Genomic DNA, 19,947 nt, shown 5'->3' with positions numbered 1-19,947 from the left:
CCCGGGAGTGGATTCTTGACAGTGGTGCTTCTGTGACTCCTTCCTGAGACTTCTTTTTGGATCTGAAACAGCAGTCAGGTCGCATCTTCATTGGTGACAACTCCACCATTCCGATACATAGTGAGGGCCGGATGGAGATTATTCCTGACGGCAAGGGGGGTAAGCATTCCTCCCGTGTTCTTTATGTCCCTGCTCTTGGTTTTCATCTTCTGTCAATGCATGAAGTATGCAAGACTGGCTTTCGGGTGGAATTTGAGGAGCATTCAGTTGCTCTACGGGACTGTGAGACTGGCCAGGTTGTTTGGGAAGGCGGTGTGGAGAATGGTATCTACAAGCTCTGTGCACTTTCCTCATTGACAGGTTCTCAGGTCGAAGATCTGTGGCACTTTGGGTTTAGCCACTTAAATGTGGATGCACTGTGGCCAGCTTTCCGGGACCAGATGGTGGTTGGCTTGCCAGATGTTGGCAGCAGGCAAGGACGTTGCAGTTCTTGCATACGTGGTAAGCAGCATAGGGAATCCTTTCCGAAGCAAGCTTCCGGGCGGGCTTCAAAATCATTGGAGTTGATTCACACTGACTTGTGTGGACCTTAGCAGACACCATCATTGGGAGGATCTCTCTATTTCATGCTGCTTGTTGATGACTGTACCAGATTCACGTGGGTCTACTTTCTTTCACAGAAGGACCAAGCTTTTGCATGGTTCAAGAATTGGCACGTGATGGTGGAGAAAGAGTTTGGATTGCAGGTAAATACTCTCAGAGCTAACAAAGGGGGTGAATTCTCTTCGAATGCTTTCGTCAGATTTTGTGCAGATCATGGCATCAAGAGGGAACTGGCCAATACAGGATCGCCTTTAGAGAATGGAGTTGTAGAACGCAAAAACAGGACTATGGTGGAGATGGCAAGGATCATGATGGAGCATCGTGATCTTCCTCGTCCACTTTGGGGAGAGGCTGTGGCAACGGCTGTCCATACTCTCAACCGGTCTCCAACGACTTCAGTACCTAATATGACTCCGTTTGAGGCATACTCTGGCAGGAAACCTGATGTCTCCCACTTCTGTGTTTTGGGAGCGATGCGTATGTACATATTCCGAAGAAGCGGAGGGGGAAGCTTGACTCCGAATTCCGTACGCTTATATTTGTGGGGTATAATTCTCTTTCCAAGGGATACAGATTGTATGATCCAGAGAGGAATGAGATTGTTGTCAGCCGGGATGTGGTCTTTGATGAGCATGTTCCAGTATCCAGTGTCGAGGAGCCGCCACTTCTTGGAGATCCAGAGGAGTCTGATGATGATTCCCAGTCCATTGTTCCAGTTGGTCAACCACAATCAATACAGGAGGTTGAGCCCGCAGCTAGAGTAGAGCCCCCGCAGCTTCATGAGGCTCAACGATCTGTTCGAGTACCCAGGTGGTTAATTGACACCCTTCGGGAGTCAGGTGTCACGGAGCTACCCTCCGAGTGGACCACAGAGGACGGCCCTCGAAGATCGCACAGAGTTTGCGACAAAAGCAATACAGCGGAGCTTCTTCAGGTAAACTATGCCTTGATGTTTCGTATCATGCGGGACAAGGAGCTCACTTCCGTTAAGGAAAGCCCTTTCAGAGGATACTTGGAGGAAAGCCATGCAGGTGGAACTTGATGCCATCGAGAAGAACAACACATGGGAGTTGGTACATCGAGGCCGTCGAAACGGTCAGTCATTGGTGTCAAATGGGTCTTTAAGACCAAATATGCGTCAGATGGGTCGGTCGACAAACACAAAGCTAGACTCGTGGCTAAAGGTTATGCACAGCGGCCAGGCATTGACTACAAGGATACCTTTGCACCGACAGGAAGGATGACCACGATTTGGACCGTTCTTGCCGTTGCTTCTTCTCAGAGGTGGCCTGTGTATCAAATGGATGTAAAGTCTGTGTTCGTTAATGGTGACCTGCAGGCAAACAGCAGTAGGGCTGTACCAAACCATATGTCCTTCCCTATAGTCATAGCTTGCATATAACCTCGAGAAGACTACAACCTGTTCACACGAATCCAAAGACATGCTTTCCACATGAAACCAAAGACTTGTATCCGATAAACCAAAGACCTGTGTCCCATAAACCATAGGCCTGTTTCCTTGATACCAAAGTCTTGTTTCCTCTCAAAAACCAATGTCCTGTTTCCATGAGAAACCCACACATACACCATCCAATCATGGTGCCAAAAACCCAGGGTTGTTTTCCGTAGCAATACCCTGTGCTTTTCCATAACCCAGAGAGAGAAAGATAGAGGCCGTTTCAAGCAATCCCTGAATACACATAAGTTCAAGATGAAGAGGAACACATCTCTTCCATGAACATCATCCCTGTGTATATATAGCTTGGTCTCTGTATCCAAATCTCTTCAATAGGGCCTATAATCCATGATGAGAGAGAGAAAGAGAAAAGCCTATCTCTAGTCTCCTTCAAAAGTATCTAGCAGCCTTCCAACACCATTGAGACTACCAATGGATACCGTGTAGCCCAGTACGGCATGGCTTGCTTCCTCAAGTCTAACAGTTGCACGTTCCACTCCACCCATGTTGCAGGAGTACAGCCGGCTGCCAAGAAGCCAGGCGCGCTTGGTGTCGGCACCCTCGCCTGTTAGAAGACGCGTTCATAAATTTGAAATAGCAGCACTGCCATACAACAGCAGCTGGGACATCAACAGTAGACCTGTGCAGCCGTACAGCCCACACAGAGCCACCATAACAGCCGAGAAGCAGCAGCGCCTCCTCTAACAGCCCACGCGTGCACGAGCTCCCACCGGCGCGCGCGCGCACACACACACACACACACACACATGCGAACAGCCTGCTACTCTACGCCGCCTTCCACCAAAGAGAAAGAAAGCATGCGTGAGGGAACCTGCTCAACCCACGTGTGCACTTCTTATCTTGCAGCCGCCGGCTTGCTGTCCTCCAGTCCTGCACAACCTGCTCAGCCCACATGTCTGCATGTTTCGCCTGGATACGACTCCTACAGCCAGTCCATGGATAGAAGCGTCACACGCCAGACCACACGATACTCCACCACCCTTCGCTTTATATAGAGATGCCATTCAGTTCGCTTTCTCCAAAAAGCCAAAAGCAAATAAAAACGCATCCTTCCAAATATAATTATTATTTTGTCATCAAAGGTTTTAAAACCTTAAAAACTTTAAATCCTTTTGTCCCTTTCTTTAAAACCTTTTGTCCCCTTCACACTTGGGCTAGCCACACATGGGTTTCTTTTCTTGATTCCAAGCTGATGCCTTTCACACTGTGCCTCCCGAGCCCGTGCCCACTTGCTTACTGTCGAGAGAAAAACATAGGGTGGTAACAATGGTGCATATCAAAACACTTCTGACTAAGCTGTTAAGGCAGGCAAATTTCAACTAGACAGAGGAATGCGACATCGCATTCTGCCGTCTCAAGCTCATGCTATCAGAAGCACCAGTTGTCCAACCTCCAAACTGGGACCTGCCCTTTCATGTCTTTGTGGATGCCTCTGATGTCGCAATTGGCAGTGTGCTGATGCAAGAGGCCGAAAAAAAATGGTTCCGGCCTGTCTACTACGCCAGTCGAAGGCTCTCTAATGCTGAGTGCAACTACTCAACCACACATAGAGAAGCCCTTGGCAAAATCTACTCAGTAACCAAGTTTCGGCACTACCTATTGGGTAATAAATTTACCTTTCATGTGGATCACTCCGCCTTGCCATTTTTGGTAGATGAGTAGAGTCTTGCAGGAAAGCTAGCCAGATGGATACTAATACTCCAAGAATTTGAGTTCACAATAGTGCACACCCTAGGTGCCAATCATTTAGTGGCAAACTATTTATCCCGGCTTGAGTCCGGAGAAGCCCCAACAGGAGTAGCAGATGACCTACCGGATGCTGAGCTATTCACAACTGACACAGTCATCCCCATCCCCCATACATGGTATGATGAAATGCTAACATTTGTTGTCACAGGTCCGATGGAGGATAATCTTTCTAGTGATTAGCGGAAGCGGATTGCAATCCGCAGCCGGCACTTCTAGAAAGGGATTGACCAAATCCTTTGAAGGTGTATCCCACAATATGCGCAGGACGTCCTCCTCAGAGAAGCTCACCAAGGAATCAGTGGAGGACACTTCGCTGGAGATATCACCAGAAGGAAAATCCTCCAAGTAGGTCTCTGGTGGCCAATAATACTTGGTGATCCATACGGAAGATGACAACATTGTGGGTTCGAGTCGTCGGGTTGGGAATCCGACCCACCGGGTGTGCCAAGTGTTGGCGGCCGGATAGCACAGCCGGATCAGCGCCGCTGGATGTTAGAGCCGACGAAACGACGCACTTTATTATAGAGTCGGCGTGCCAGAGTTAGGTGTGCCCACCTACCTTATGTGGTTGGGCATTGGGATCATTCATGAGAAGAGGTTGTGTGTGTGTTGCTCTATGAGCATTCATAACTATGGATTTGAGAGAGAGATGCTGCAATGGATACTTCTTTTTGTTTTCTTTGTGTTCACTTATTTTGTTTTCTCTGTTAGGGCAAGAAGGCCGCTAAAAATGTATCAAAAATCTTTTTGAATCAGTGGTAAGACCTGATTTAACTCTCATAAGTCGAGCACTTGTCGAGAATGACTCCTATGATGGCATATGAGGACACATCACCGCTCTGCATAGAAAGTGTGACCGCGTGTTTTGATAGGGTCCTTGAGTGATGCCCGTTATGGCTAGGAATTCTATGATGTGTAGAACAGGGGACTTGATGCACATCGGGGGTGCATGAGTATGGTGTGGCTGGTGGGGATCTTTGGACCACGGACATCGGCTCCTACTCCACTTTGACACATTGTTCTTGACTTATGACTGTGCATGTCACGACTCCCATGGTGGCATATGAGGACACATCACCGCTCCACATATAAAGTGTGACCGTGTGTTTTGATAGGTTCTTGAGTGACGGCTGTTATGGCTAGGAGTTTTGTGATGTGTAGAACAGGGCACTTGATGGACACCGGGGGTGCGTGAGTATGGCGTGGCTGGTTAGATTAACACTAGACGCCCGGAGGTCAAAGGTATGTATATGGTTGGGTAGTTAAACAATCTATTCCATGCTACGATTTCTTCTTCTTGATCACATGTTTGCTTGAGAGTTAGACTTAGGTTTAGGGTTTGCAGCTTGTGAGAGCCCTAACAGTGCAGGGTGCTCATTGTGACTGGTTGAGCGGCTCACTTGTAGGGCTTGGCTTGTCTACTGCCTTATCTTGCACATACTTGGAAAAGTGGTACCCTCTTTGTCGTACTTGAGAGAGAGAGAGAAGCTGTGTCTTAACTTTAGAATGAGTAGAAGGTGTCCATTGGAACGACATTTGTGACAAAATTGAAATGATTCTTTGGGATGGACATTCTATCAGGTTTGACATACTAAAATATGGGCACTGATGATGTTAGTGGGGATGTTGTAGTGTCTAGTCCATACTATGCATAATGGAGTTGATAGTTATATAGTCTTGTGAGTTGACTACCATGAGTATATAACCTGCACGTTCCTAAAAGAATTTGGGCATGTTCCTGGATTTATCTAGGTATATATATATAATATGACTTTATACTGCAGTTTCATATGGCGGGTGTGATTGCTTTTTTTTTTTTTTTCAGTAAACATGATGGGAAGGAAGGCCAAGCCTTAATGGGAAAAGTCTCAACACTTATTGCTTTGGTAAGAGCTTTTCTATTCTTTGTCTAGTACTCCTTAGGAAAGAGTAAATTATCAATTCTTTTTGATAATTTGCTTCTGAAAAAATTACATTTTTTTGCCTGAGGAATTTAATTTGTATTCAGGTGTGTGGTGGTCTTTCCTTAGCACTTTTTGCCTTCTCTAGTTCTATCATCGATGCTATGGCTCCAGGGTACTTGTCTTGACTCAAAAGAAAAGCATGAATATGAAGAGTCTACATGTGTAGGATCCAATTAGTCATGTGGATAGCATCAAAATGATAGAAAATGTGCTTAGTACTTCCATCACTAAAATGACTGTTTTATGGTTCATGTATAAAATATTTTGAAGTATTCACCTTGCCATTATCTCGTAGATTGTGCCATGAGGATGTTGATTAAACCTAAGCAACAGCTTTTATGCAGCCTATTGATGGAATGCTCAACAAATGGCCATATCACTAGGAACTTAGCTATTCTGCAGGTAATGTTAAATAGTTGATTCCCAAACACGTTCTTGTGTTTGATATCTTTTTCTTGAATCTTCCGTCTTATTGATTCTGTTAGCATAACTATGGCATAGTAACATGTGATCCCTAGAATGAAGGGGCTTTTGCTTAAATTTGATTGGATGACTGTGTATTTCAGTTAAAAATAATGGCTCCATGTGCATTGCTGGCTGGGCTCATAGGTGTTGGTTTTGGCAGTTTAAGGTCAGTCTAACAAGAGCTTACGAAAGATGCTGAACTCTACCAAATCTTCTTCAACTAATGTTAAAAAGTTTAAGAGAAAGGCATATGTTTACAGAGTTCAAACTGGGTTTCTTTTAACTAGTCTCAAGTACTACCAACCCACAGCGTTTGTTGCCATGACTCTTGGTGTCCTTCCTTTGTCTGCATATATTTTGACCACTTGAGTGTGTTTTGCAAACAAACCAACTCTTTGTTTGATTGCCTGGAGACCGGATGAATGGACAAGGAGTTTATATGGGATTGGGTTTGATAGTAAATTAGGTAGGTCATCATGGCCAACACACACTGAGGGCTGCCCAAGAAGCAAGCACCCTCACGAACCTAGGTAGGATAGCTGAACAGCCTGGGCCCAGAGAGGAGAGAAGGGGGAAGGGAGGGTTGTGGGGGCGCATGCTCTAGAGAACCCAATAGCTGATGCAGGCATGTTCTCTGAACTTGTGATGACAGGATAGGAGGAGTGGAGGATGGTCAGTAGTAGTGATTAAGGAAAGGATAGCAGAAGAGTGAAGGGCACATAATTGTAATCATGCATTGCGAAGGTTGTCATTGTATCCGTTTGGTGATATATCTCATGCCTTGCGATGCAAATTGGAACTTACATTGTTTGATTCTGCAAATAAAATGAAACATGTGAAATTTTTGTGTCTACATTTATATTATTTTGATTCATCTTATTAGATTTCAAGTCATGTCTGCTTTTATCATTTCTCTGATTGTTACCTTGACAGTGCTGCAGGAGTTTATGAAGTATTATCCTTGAGTCCAAGTCTCTCCAGCATGTCTGTAATTGTTGCGGTATGTAGGCTGTCCTGTATTGTCACAGCTTATGAAGTTGCTTTTAGTTAAAGGAATGGATGTAAAGTTTCCCTTGCTATCTGCTCATAAATAAGTCAATGCATCATGAATCACAGTCAACAAGAAACGTTTCAAGGTTTTTTTCGTTTCAAGGTTATTTAGGTTTTGTTTCGAAAGGTTTCGTCCCTTGGCTAAGAAACCACGAGGTTTCGAAAAATCAGTAAGTTCATAAAGTATAAATACTTAAAGAACTTATAGTAGCCATCTAAAAACATAGTGTAATGATGAAAAAATGGTGTCTTCTCACACATCTCGTGGAACCATCCTTATTTTGGTGAGGCATTATGGCAATTTTGTATGATTAGATGCCACAAGTGGTTCAATCAAGGATTCTTAAGAAATTGAAGAAGAGAAGGTAGAAATTGGGAATGATTTAAGACGAAGAAGAATGGTGTATGAAGAAAAAGGGAAAAGAAGAGAGGAGAAGAAGAGCAGGGAGAAAGAGGAGAGAAGAAGAGAAAGGAAGAAGAAGAGGAGAATGAAGGAAGGAGTAGAGGTGAAAGAAGTAGAAGAAGATGGAAAGGGAAGGAGGGAGGCAGGGGAAAAAGAGGGAAGGAAGGTGATGAGGAGGATATGGAATAAAAACAAAAACAAAAAAATCGGTGCCTTGGGGAGGGGGGGGGGGAACGAAACCTGAAATTTGGGTGAAACTGCCGTACTAGAGAGGTTTCGAGGTTTTTAAAAACCGTTTCAAAGTTTCGAGGTTTCAAGGTTTTAAAAGCTAGAAACAGGTTTTTTTGTTACTACGTCATGAATTCTAACAAATGGAAAGGGAAGGAGGGAGGCAGGGGAAGAAGAGGGAAGGTGATGAGGAGGATATGGAAGAAAAACAAAAACAAAAACAAAAAATCGGTGCTTGGGGAGGGGGAAACGAAACCTGAAATTTGGGTGAAACTGCCGTACTAGAGAGAATTCGAGGTTTTTAAAAACCGTTTCAAAGTTTCGAGGTTTCAAGGTTTTGAAAGCTAGAAACAGGTTTTTTTGTTACTATGTCATGAATGCTAACAAATGTGGTCACATTCAAGATTATGTGTTATGAATATTCTCTGTGACCACATTTGTCACATTCATGTTGCATTGACTCATAAATGAGTCAATGCAACATGAATGTGACAAATGTGGTCACTCACAAATGTGGGGATGTCATAGTATCTAGTCCATACTATGCATGATGGAGTTGATGGTTTATTGCCTTGTGGATGGACCACCATGAGGTTATAAATTGCACTTTCTTATAAGGTGAATTTGGCCATGTTCTTGGATTCATCTAGGTATATCTTTATGCTGTAGTAGCAGATATGCAAATTTCACATTGTGAAGTTTTCGTCCAAGTTGCAGCCAATTGATATTGTGTTAATTCTTTCTATCTTTAGTGGTGCATATGTTCCAGCAACTACCTTTTTGTTGTAATAATTCTTTCTATTTGTTATGATCCTTGGTGCTAGGCTTCATTATGGCTGAGTCTGCCCTGTATCTCCGGAGCTCTGACAGAAACTAAGTACACAGACCTTTGTATGAATGTATGCTGTGTGTGTGCGTGGGGTGTGTGTGTGTGGGAGCATATATTGATACCAAGTTCTACACCCACTATTGGGCACTGATGACGTTAGTGGGGATGTCATATTATCTAGTCCATACTATGCATGATGGAGTTGATGGTTAATTGTCTTGTGGATGACTACCATGAGGTTATAAATTGCACTTTCTTATAAGGTGAATTTGAGCATGTTCCCGGATTCATCTAGGTATATCACTATTCAAGATTTTTTGTGTTCTGGGTATGCTTATTTACACTGTATTATAAATATCATAGACTTTCCAAATAGTAAGTTGAGGGAGTAAGCATTATTACTCCAGGTCTTTTATGCATTGGAACCACCATAGTACAATGTATTGCCTCTTAAAGAAGTGTGAGAGAAGAGCAAACAACAAGGTGATTAGCTTGTGTCTTTGTGTTGTAAGCAATCTTTGACTTGGAGCGGACCGCTCAGGCTGTTGCCTCGAAGGGCTCAAGCTCCATCTATGATATGTTGGACCAAGCTTGTTCGATTGCCTCTCAGATCCTGAGATCTCTCAATGATTGGTGAGAGGTTGATGGCTGGGCTCGTCTTTTAGAAATTCAGACAATCATTGATACAGTTCATGCATGAGCTGTTATCCACATTTTGTGCATGCTACATGACGTTTTTCCTGTTAGCATTTTCATGTTTTCATAGTTGTGCTATAAAAGACCATCCAAAACACTGGGGTACCAGGTTTTGAAAAAAGCATATGTATGCTGCCTATTTTATGCCAGAAACCTGTACAAAGCCCCTTATGACAAGCCATTAACTTCTCACACTCGGTGGGAGATCTCAGGATCTGAGAGGCAATCGAACAAGCTTGGTCAACATCACAGATGGAGCTTGAGCCCTTCGAGAGGCAACAGCCCAAGAGGTCCACTTGTTCATCTTCTTCTACCTCAGCTTCGCCACCAAGAAAGGGATCTTCAACATACACAGATTTGATTCACCCCAGCAAGGACCATACTAGCATGGGCCTTTCTTGTGTACCCATCTGGTGGGCTCACCGCAAGTGGTTGCACCCTTGGACAGACTGTGCTCTGTCCAAACCAGCCCCAAAATCCTTGCACACTGAGGAGAGATCTTCAAGAGCCCACAACCTCTTTCCCAGTGTGTGAGGAACTCCACCGAGCCCTCGTAGGGGGGGAGCTAGACATCCTCATAATCCAGGAGCATCATTTGGCCGCAAGCAAGTTGACGCACTGTGGGAAGCTTCTCCTAGGCCACATTCACACTTTCTTGTCTCGAGCTTTTGGACCCCAAGGAAACCAAGGAGTGTGCATCTCCTTCAGCAGCCACCTCCTCGCCAAGGTGGTTGATTCAGCCACCATCATCCCTGGCTGAGCCCAGTGGGTTGTTGGGGAGGAGCATGTGGGTCTCCTCAGCATCTATGCCCCCAACAGTGCAGTTGATGTGTTAGGAGTACCTATCGATGGAAAAGGTGGGGCGGCCGTTAGATCTTCTACAGTAAAAAGAGGCAAGGCCAGAATCGCATACAGGCATGGGACTCACCTAAACCCGCGAAGGGAGGCCGAGACCATACCATGTTGCAAAAGCACGATTGAAGGCAAAGTATCTCAGACGAATGAAGATCATCGTGCAAGCCTGGTAGTTTGGTGAAAAATGAGCCGAAAGCTGGCAAGTCGGAGTCTTTTTCGGGTGACCATGCGCTATTCAACATGTTGCCAAATAGACGCGGATATGCTCCTTGCCTGCTATAGGCACATCATGGTCAGGCCCGAGGGCCACTTCTCCCTCCTTTCGTTTACAGAGAGTGGATTACCTGTCTATTGGGGACGGAAGACTGAACGACATCCCAGCAAAAAACATGGGACCTTTCAACTCTTATCTTATTATATATATATACGTGTGTGTGTGTGTGTGTGTGTGTGTGTGTGTGTGTGTATGTTCAATGGGATTTTATCTCTTAGATCATGACAAAGTTGGGCTTTGGTCCCAAGATGGCAAATGCTGTTTATTGGCTTTATTCTGGCTCTACTGCTCAATGCATTCTTGGGCGCCATCTGTCTCGGTCATGGATATTGGGTCGATCAGTTAGACAGGGCTGCCCTCTCAGTGCCCTCTTCTATGCCATTGCGACCCATCCTCTTTTGATGTATCTTGATCATCTTACAAGCACAGGACAGATGATTGGTCTCAAAATCCCAGGGGCTACATCTTTTTTGGCACAAGCATATGCTGATGATTCCTTCTTCATGCCACAGAATTCTCCTCACGAACTTCGCATGCTTATGGCCACTCTTTCTTTATATGGGTTAGCAGCGGGATTGCATGTCAATTTTGAAAAATCTAAATTACTCCCCCTGAAACAATGTGATTGGCATTCTATTCTTTGGCCGGGTCAGGTGGTGCATTCCAGAGATATTGTCAGGCATTTGGGATATCCCATAGGATGGCATATCACCAGAAAGCAGCAGTTAAAATGGATTTTCCAGAGACTTCAACATAAACTGGAATACTGGAAGATTTCTACTTGGCCTCTTCATGTCACGCTCAAAATAGTACAATCCATTGTGATGTCCTATGTCCAGTTCTATTTGCCCTTGCTGCATTGGTCCTCCAGGGATATTTCAGCTTTTATGTCTCAAGCTATGGAGATATTATGGAAGACAAAAACTGTTGTAAAAGCATTGAGACTGATGAAGATGGAAATGGTGTGCTCCCCAAGGATGCATGGTGGACTTAATGTCCTCAATATAAAATATCATGTACTTGCAAGGAAGGCTACAATGTTGCATACTTTCTTCCGTCAACAGCAGCCATGGACTTGTATGTTAGCATCCATGTGTGTCAACATGAGGACTTGTGCTTATGGTCATTGGATTACGGATCATTGGGAGGTTGTGATTGGGAGATTTGTAGGGAGGATACTTGGTTGTCCTTTCTCTACTGCCCTCATACTTGATTGGAAACAAGTTCTCTCTAAGGTCAAATGGGGTCCTGATAATTGCTTGGAAACAAACTCGATGAGGAAAGAAAGTATTCATTGGAGTGCCATCTTTGACACTCCACTTGCTTTACAGGAACCTGTTCGGGCATACAATCTTATGAAATTGGAAATTAGGTACATACATGATGTGGTAGATGATCGGGGATATGTCTTATCCTTTCCCCGGGCCACTGCTACCTATGCATTGGGAATGCATCATAGGTTGATATGGAAGAAAATTGCTGATTTATTGCATCCCTTTTTACCTATTCCACCCGTGGCTGACACAGACAGGCTTATGGATTGGCAATTGCAGCCATCTACTACATGCATTCATCCTATTCCCCTTCCTGCCTTAACCTCCATCAAAGCCTACAGGCTTCTTCAGCCTGCCCCATGGATTCATCAACATGCTAATTCTCTGTGGCATATAAGGAAGCCCCTCTCATGGTGGCGGAAGAATCTCCGGATGTTGTGGAAGTGTAAAATGCCATTGAAACAAAGACTTTTTCTTTGGAGATTTTTGACAGGCACATTGTCAGTGGGGGTCATACTTGCTAAACGTCACATTGCACCTTCCACATATCTAAGATGTCAGGCTCCCTCAGAGACTGTTCTTCATCTGCTTTGGCACTGTCCTTGTTCCAGGATCCTCCTCAGGAGAATTTCAGATTTTCTTCGGCTCCGTTTCCCTAGTCACATATTTGGGAAACATTTCTGGCTTTTTGGCAGATATATGCGGTCCTTGTCCCAATGCTCACTATTTCTCTCTTGGGTGAGATATTGGGCTCTTTGGACAATTTGGAGTGAGCATAATTTGGCATACTTGGGTCGGCAGAATCACCAGTCATATGAATCCTTCAGAGCCTCATTGCGGCAATCCTTATATGATGCCTGCCATGAGGGTGATATGGATGCTTCTTGTTTAGAGCTTTTCTTTTTATGTTTCTGACATTTGGGATACTCTCCGCTTCGGAGACTTCCCATCTTGTAAATTTATGAGCATGTAAATATATTACCAAAAAAAAGTGTGTATGTATGTATGTATGTACATGTATATATATATGTATTCGAAACCTACGGAATTTTTAGCTCCAAACGAAAATTTTGAAAAAAACCTCCAAACGTTTTTTGGGACTAAAGGTAGTAGAGCAGACCAGCAAGAAGCCGGGCCAAGGTTGTTTGGAGTTATCATTCAGCCTCCTCATAATGATGGGATGGGCATCATCAATCCTCTGGTCCAAAGCAGAGCCCTCCTGGGCAAAGTCATTATCCGTACCCTCCATCCTGTGTTGTGGGTGGGGGTTGAGGAAGGCATGAAAAGAATTTTTGCTCTCTGGTGTGGCAGCTTGCACCCATTCTGGCAGTGATCCTTGGTCCTGAGGTACCCGCTAGATCTTTGTAGAGGCTCCACTCCGCACGTCATCTGATGACAAGTTTGCAGCTAGCATCTTCCGAGCCTATGTCATTCTTCATTCGGCCCTTTATGAGTCCCTCGAGAATCACCTGTGGCAAACCTTAGTCTAAAATTCCCTTATCCACCTCGCAGCATGAAAAGAATTTTTGCTCTCTGGTGTGGCAGTTTGCACCCATCCTGGCAGTGATCCTTGGTCCTGAGGTACCCGCTAGATCTTTGTAGAGGCTCCACTCCGCAAACTTTGCAAGTCATTTGAGGACAAATTTGCAGCTAGCATCTTCAGAGCCCATGTCGTCCTTCATCCAGCCCTTTATCAGTCCCTTCGCACAGTTGACAAGAATCACCTATGGCAACCCTTGGTCTAGAATTCCCTCATCCACCTCCCCTCTGTCCACCCCCCTGGAGCTGGCACTCACATCTCTCGGGGTCGCTTGTGCTCCACCTTTACACTGTCTATGGAAACGTAGCTCCACTTCAGGCTACTTCCTCCCCCTGTCCGGGAGAGCAACTTGCAGATTTCAGAGGGGAGAGGAACCTTATCCTTGACATCAACTCAACCATCCCCTAAGTGGCAGACCCTCCTGGTCTTGCCTCTCCTCCCCCAGTGAGGTTGCTATCTTCTCTTTGGCACGACATTTCCTTTGTGATCTTCGGTGCCATCCGAGAGGGATATCTCCCGCTAGTGTTTGAGGTCGACAGCCATGGCCGTCTGTAGCCATCTGCGACCTACAGAGACCCCCTAAGAACAGCGGGTGTGAATAATTGGCTTCCGCTAATGCAGATGGCACATGGATCCCTCACCTCTCAAGGTTGTAGATGACCCCTCATGGTGGCGTCACTTGGCATAACAGGCCCTCAGTGAGTGCCGCCCCCCGCCCCACCTACCCACCCCTTCCTTTCTCCCTCCCCTAAAAAAGAATTTCACATCGTACACCCTACCTGGTTGGAGAATGTAATCCTGTCATGAGTGTGTGTTCTCTTTTTACTAATAGAGCCTTCCTGAGATTAACCATCTATGTGAATGGTTGCTAATTTTTCAACTCTCCACCTTCATTCCAGGTTGTGGCACACATGGCACTATTTGCTTTCAGGAATGTTGCTTCAATAAATCTCACTGAAGGTACTGTGATAAAAAAATGCATCTCCTATCTTTTGGTAGTCGTTAATCGCCAATGCTTATTTTCATTCAAACATGCCCCATTTGATAGAATACTTGATGCAGGAGCCATATCTCTTGCCTTGGGAGTAACAGTTGGAGCACTTGGTCAATGGATTTGGCAGGTATATAGGCTTTGTTTGCAACTTGGTGAAAATTTCATGTTCAGGCTGAGATATGGCTTCTTCAACATACTCATTCATGGTGAAACTTAGAATTTGAAGTAAATATATCTAACTAATTCAAGTGAATTGGTGCTTAATGGTTCTAGGCCAAGGCACGTCATGATGTGGGTCTTGTCTTCTTGCCATTTCAATCAGTGAATCCATTCAAGGACAAAGATGTGCAGGAGGTTAGTCTAATCCTTGTTCCTAGGATGATGTTGAACTTTGGATAAGATTATATGCTTTGTGAAAGATGATAGGTGCAAACTTTTGTATCTCTGGTGTGGAGGGAAGCTTCTTGCAAATGGATAATGCTCTGAGAAACAGTCAAATAAGTGAGGCATACATATAGCAAGGAGGGAACTGGGGTGAGAAGTTTGCATGTTTTCTTTTCAAAAATGTAAAAATTCTTCAAAGTGACAAAATTATCTTGGTGGTAGTGATGTGAGGCAGCCTTATGAAAGAAAAATGTATAAAAGATTTGTAAAGAATGCATTTACACTACTGACATCAAGGGCAGTACTGCAAGATTTGTATGATGTGCATATCGCCGGTCACTACCTAAGACCTAAAGTTGAAATATGGCTTTGAATGAGTTTTTCTGGTTGTTTCCCATTCTTAAGGGATGCGTTTGTTTCCTATGCAATCCAAGTACTCTCATGAAAGCTAACTGAAAGCAGATTTTAAACCGGAGACCTTTGCACGGTGATTTGGTGATGTTCTGCAGGGTTAAATTACAACGCCACCTTGTGAGGTACATAGGTACATCGAGGTGGAGACAATCTACAGTGAGGCTTCTTTCTAAAAGCCTTAATGCTATTTCTTGGACCTCAAATTGGGGGAACAAATACCCCTGAACAGAGAGTTGAATGTTGGTGATGTATTCCTGCTTGCTGAGAACTGCAGCTCCCTAGATGGCAGGCCTTTCCACGAACCCTATTAAAGATCTGGGCTAGGGTAGGTGCCAAGGTATTGCATCTATGTGCAAAGTGCTCCATGTAGAGGTCTTCATGATCCTTGTCTGTACTTTTGTGTATCTATAATAGGGCTTTGGTGACGCTGGCCATGGTGAAGAGCGTGGCGATGTGGGACAAGAGTTGTATTAAACATCTATGAAAGACCCAAAAGGTCTGCAGGGCACAGCTGTCAATAGCCAGGTCAATGAGGCCTAGGCCCCCTCTGCGCGACAAGGCTGAATAATCACTCTCCATGCCACCTTGGCCCTAGCTGGCCTCCCATCACTTACAGCCCATAAGAAACTGTGGATCAATCACTGCAGCTGGCCAATACAAGCCCAAGAAAAGGCCCAGCACGAAGTGATGTACCACATGGTGGCCAGAAGTACCTTGTTCACCACCACCACCCTGCCTGCTAGGGATAGCTTCACCGAGCTCCAATAAAGAAGCTTCTTCCGAATACTCAGAAGAAGTGGGGCGAGCTACTGCTCGGGAGAGATATCCTGGCATCCAAGATATTGAATTGGAGTGCCCCTCGAGATCCACTGGAAATCCTCAACTAGTCGCTAAGTCGGGGCGGGTGATGAGCCTACCCAAAAACCACACGACTGTGATATGTGCTCCCAATACGCGATAGAAAACCTCGATCGCCTCTACAAATCTTTGTAGATACCCCACATCTCTTGCCAGGAGAGTTGTTGTGTCATCTGCAAACTCTGAGTCCAGCAGCTCCTCCTGCGTGTGGAGGGGAAGACGCTATCCCTGAAGCCTGGTCTCCTGGGCGGAGAGAAAACTACTCATGGCCTTAGCGATGAGTAGGAAGAGGTAAGGTGCCAGAGGACAGCCCTGTCTAACCGAGCGGGAGAGGGTGAATCTGTTGCCACGGTCTCCCTGAATGAGAACCTGGCTGTGTGAGGCTGAGTAAAGTCCTAAGACTCCACGAATCCACTCCATGGGGAATCCCATCCAGCTCATAGTACCCTTCAAAAAGCTCCAATCCACCCTATCATATGCTTTCTCAAAGTCTAGGAGTAGCACAATGCGGTCTTGCTGCCGCATCCTGGCCAAAGCTATTGCCTCCAAGAAGGTAAAGATGTTGTCCAGAATGCTCCAATCCTGAACAAAGCCGGTCTGAGTGTCGTGGATCAAGTCTAGTAGAAACGGCTGAAGTCTCCCACTGATGGCCTTGGCCAAGATCTTATAGGCTGTCCCTAGAAGAGTGATGGGTCTCCACTGTTGGATTTCCAATGTGTTGGGAATCAAGTGAATCAAGCCCTCTGAGAGCCTCTCTGGCATGGCACCTCTAATCATAATCTCATTGAAGGCAACTCGAAGGCCACCTTCCATGAGGTCCCAATGGCGAAGAAAGAAGGAGATTGGAAGCCCGTCCGCCGCCCTTGGGCATTTGCCCCTGGGAACTGCCGTCAATGCCTCTGCCAACTCCTCAGCAGTGAATGGTGTCAATAAGAATGACCGAAGAGAAAAAGGGAATCACCTCCCTCGTATGCCGCCAGACCCTCTCACGTGCTTCCACCACCTGTGGAGATGCTGGGGCACTAGTGAGGGGGGGTCGAAAAAAGTCCATGGCGATGGCTCTCACTTGGGGGGATCTAAAACAATAGCTCCATCCTGGCCACAACCTCCGAATATTGTCTCTCCTCCTGTGGGGGTTGGCTATCTCTAAGAAAGCCCATGTGACTCTATCGCTTGCCTGAGTCTAGAAAGAGGGCCTCGCATGATTCTTGTACCCCCCCTCCTCTCCTCTATGGATCTAATCTCCGTGCGAGCAGCGGCAAGCTGACTCTCGATCCACTGGCTATCCGGGGACCTCTCTAGAAGCCGCTGTAAAGAGGCAAGACGACTCCTCAAACTCCTCTCCTGCTCCTGAGAATCCTCTAGTCTACTCTGGGCTGCCTCCTACAAGAAACGGTTGATCTCTCCTAAGCCCTCATCCAATGTGCGCATAGCAAAGCCTGAAAGAAAATCCAATCTCGCCCATATCTACTCTATCTTGCTGCAAATCATGGGCTCTGAGTGAGGGTGTCCGGAATGCTCGAGCTCACATGCCTGTCATGCCTCCAGGGATCCTTTAAGGACAAAATAACCGGGGCGTGGTCTGAAAATGAAGTGCCTGCCAAAATACCAATCATACCCCCTCGGCTGCAAGCCTACTCATCAACATGAAACCTGTCAAGTCTGGAGAGATTGGGGCCGGTGCTCCTATTATCCGATCTCAAGAAGCAAAGGCTCCTGGGGCTACACCCAAACTCTAGAAGATGCCGAGGGTCCTATCCTCTGACTACAAGAATCATCTCCTCCCAGGCTGAGTACTCTGCTCTTGAAACTATGGCCGTGCCACCTCCAAGTCTGTCCCTTGTTGCCTCTATCATGTTAAAGTCACCGCCCAAGCAGCAAAAGTCGGCCTGAGGGAGGGCGTGCCGTACTGAGCTCCAAAAGAGGGCTCCACCTGCAGTAGCGTTCGGAGCGTAAACGTTGAGGAAGCCAACGCTATCCTCTCCAATAGTAATGGTAATCCACTGTGCACACTCTGAGACAATGACTCCTGAGCCAGTCACTGCCGGCAGCAGCTGCTCACTAACAAATATACACACCCCTCCCTGCATCCCTGAGGGGCCGAAGGATGGGGACCACAAAGTGCGACTCTTGCTTGGAAGAATCTTTCCGCATCTGTGGGTGCGCCCCTCTGAGAGATGATGCTCCTGCAGAAACAAAATGTCTATGGGTCCTCCCACTACGGCCCTCTGAAGCTCGCCATGTAGGACGCCTCGTCTTTGAAAGCACTAAGCCCCCCCTATACCTTGAATGTTCCATGAAACAATCTGCATACCAATCTCGGTGTGATGCGGCACTAGCGGAACCACCCTCCATTCGAAGAGTCTTGGGCGAGGGTTTAGACGGGGAATAATCCCAAACCATGTGGGGGCGAAGGCGCGCCAGGTGGGCACTAATCCTGTCCTCCATGTGACGCCACTTTGTATGAGCGCACGCGTATGCATGCTCCGGACTCCATCGATCACAGTAGAGGTATCTGTAAGAGGGGGGAAGAGGTACCATAGCAAAATTATGCATGAACACAAAAAGCAGCACCTTCAGATTGGAGACAACCATCTCCCCGTCTTGGCCTCGATGGGTTGAACCTCCAAGCTCCATCCTAGCCCCAGGCCAAAAATGGGTGAGGATGTCGATGATATTGAGATCGTGGAGATGGTGGCAGAGCTCAACTGCTTGACCTTGGATGGCGTGTCACCAACGGGAAAATGCTGAGATAAATGCTTGTAACGGTTCTCTGACATAACCGAATCCTCCTGAGAACTGCCAGCCTAGCGCGCATGGCGGCAGCGCTCGGCTCTGGTGATCGTCTAGTGGCCTGGGCGCCCAATCGTCCGCCAGTCGTCGTCTGCTAGGTCACCCGAAGTCAGGGCCTGGTGCTTTCTTGTCTAGTGCCTACCGTCGCTCTACCCCTTGGTGATGGTCAACACGATTACTGAGGGGAGGAACCACAAGAGGCGGTCTCTTGGTCGCCGAGGGCAAGCTCTAGCTAAATGACCCATCTATCTGCAAATGAAGCATTGGCCTCGAAGGCCAAAATACTCCACGCGCTACTATGTAGGGTTGCCTCGGAGGCTAGGAAGTATACAATGCGGTACAAACTTCGGCGAGGCTACACAAATGTATAGGGATGGAATCCCCGGTGCCCTTGCGAGGGCCGAGGTAGTGGTGGGGGGGGGGGACTGCATCACTCTCCCATTGGCACCACCAATCACCGGGAGAAGAGGAAGGTACTCCTTCCTCGGGCCACAGAAGCAAACTGTCATTAGGAAGCCCGAAACGCTAGCCAATGGGTCGAAGCCATGCTGCCACCGTGCAAAGAAGGCGTGTGCCGTACGCAGTGCAAGGGGACTCACCTGCATGACTCGGTCTGACGTCAATGGCGAGTCGAACTCCACCTGGTAGTATCCGCGCCCCAAAGGGTGAATATCAGTGATCTTTGTAGGCTCGCCGATGAGGCTGGCTTGAAAAAGATCCCTGAGTTGTCCGCGCACACGGCGGCTGCCAACAATTTTGCAGACCAGGGTGGAGGCCTCAAGTGAGGCAATAGTCGTGGCAAGAACCTGTAGATCCGCCTCGGAGAAGGTAATGCAAGCAACGGCGGCTTCAATCGGGGAGGACGGAGCGGCTCCCATGGAGTCCTCCTGAGGGTGAAGACCAAAAAAGGCAGAATCTTGCCGAAAAAGCTGAAAACCCCAAAAAGAAAGCACCAACCTGCACAAAAGGAGAGAAAGGAGAGGTACGGGGAACGAAAAGGAGGAAGGAATGAAAAAAGGGGGTTGGGGAGGGGGGGAGGTTGGGGGGGGGGGTGGGGGCCATACCACCTGCCTACCTTTTAGGAACTAGGAAGCACT

The 19,947-nt window shown here is 46.5% G+C and overlaps 1 protein-coding gene across 9 annotated transcripts in view; it reads left to right on the top strand.

Annotated features, from left to right (window-relative positions):
- LOC147616858 (uncharacterized) overlaps positions 1-19,947 on the top strand; it is a 146,347-nt gene that overhangs the window by 92,397 nt on the left and 34,003 nt on the right. For 8 of the 9 annotated variants that reach the window (XR_015262341.1, XR_015262342.1, XR_015262343.1 and 5 more), the window contains 8 exons: positions 5,655-5,715; positions 5,838-5,905; positions 6,138-6,195; positions 6,360-6,424; positions 7,192-7,258; positions 14,307-14,367; positions 14,470-14,528; positions 14,675-14,755. Coding sequence is in view for 6 of the 9 variants with exons in the window: in XM_086776501.1 (XP_086632627.1) it covers positions 5,655-5,715; positions 5,838-5,905; positions 6,138-6,195; positions 6,360-6,424; positions 7,192-7,258; positions 14,307-14,367; positions 14,470-14,528; positions 14,675-14,755 (520 nt within the window). In the remaining 3 variants the exon portion in view is untranslated. Of the gene's footprint in view, positions 1-5,654; positions 5,716-5,837; positions 5,906-6,126; positions 6,196-6,359; positions 6,425-7,191; positions 7,259-14,306; positions 14,368-14,469; positions 14,529-14,674; positions 14,756-19,947 lie in introns of all 9 variants that reach the window. The other variant, XM_086776499.1, reaches the window with a different exon arrangement.

The sequence above is a fragment of the Cibotium barometz genome, chromosome 37 (assembly GCF_041138505.1).
Source record: "Cibotium barometz isolate CiBa-2024 chromosome 37, ASM4113850v1, whole genome shotgun sequence".
Taxonomy (NCBI): Eukaryota; Viridiplantae; Streptophyta; class Polypodiopsida; order Cyatheales; family Cibotiaceae; genus Cibotium; species Cibotium barometz.
Note: the sequence above shows the minus strand (reverse complement) of the source record. Positions and strands in the feature narration are given on the sequence as shown.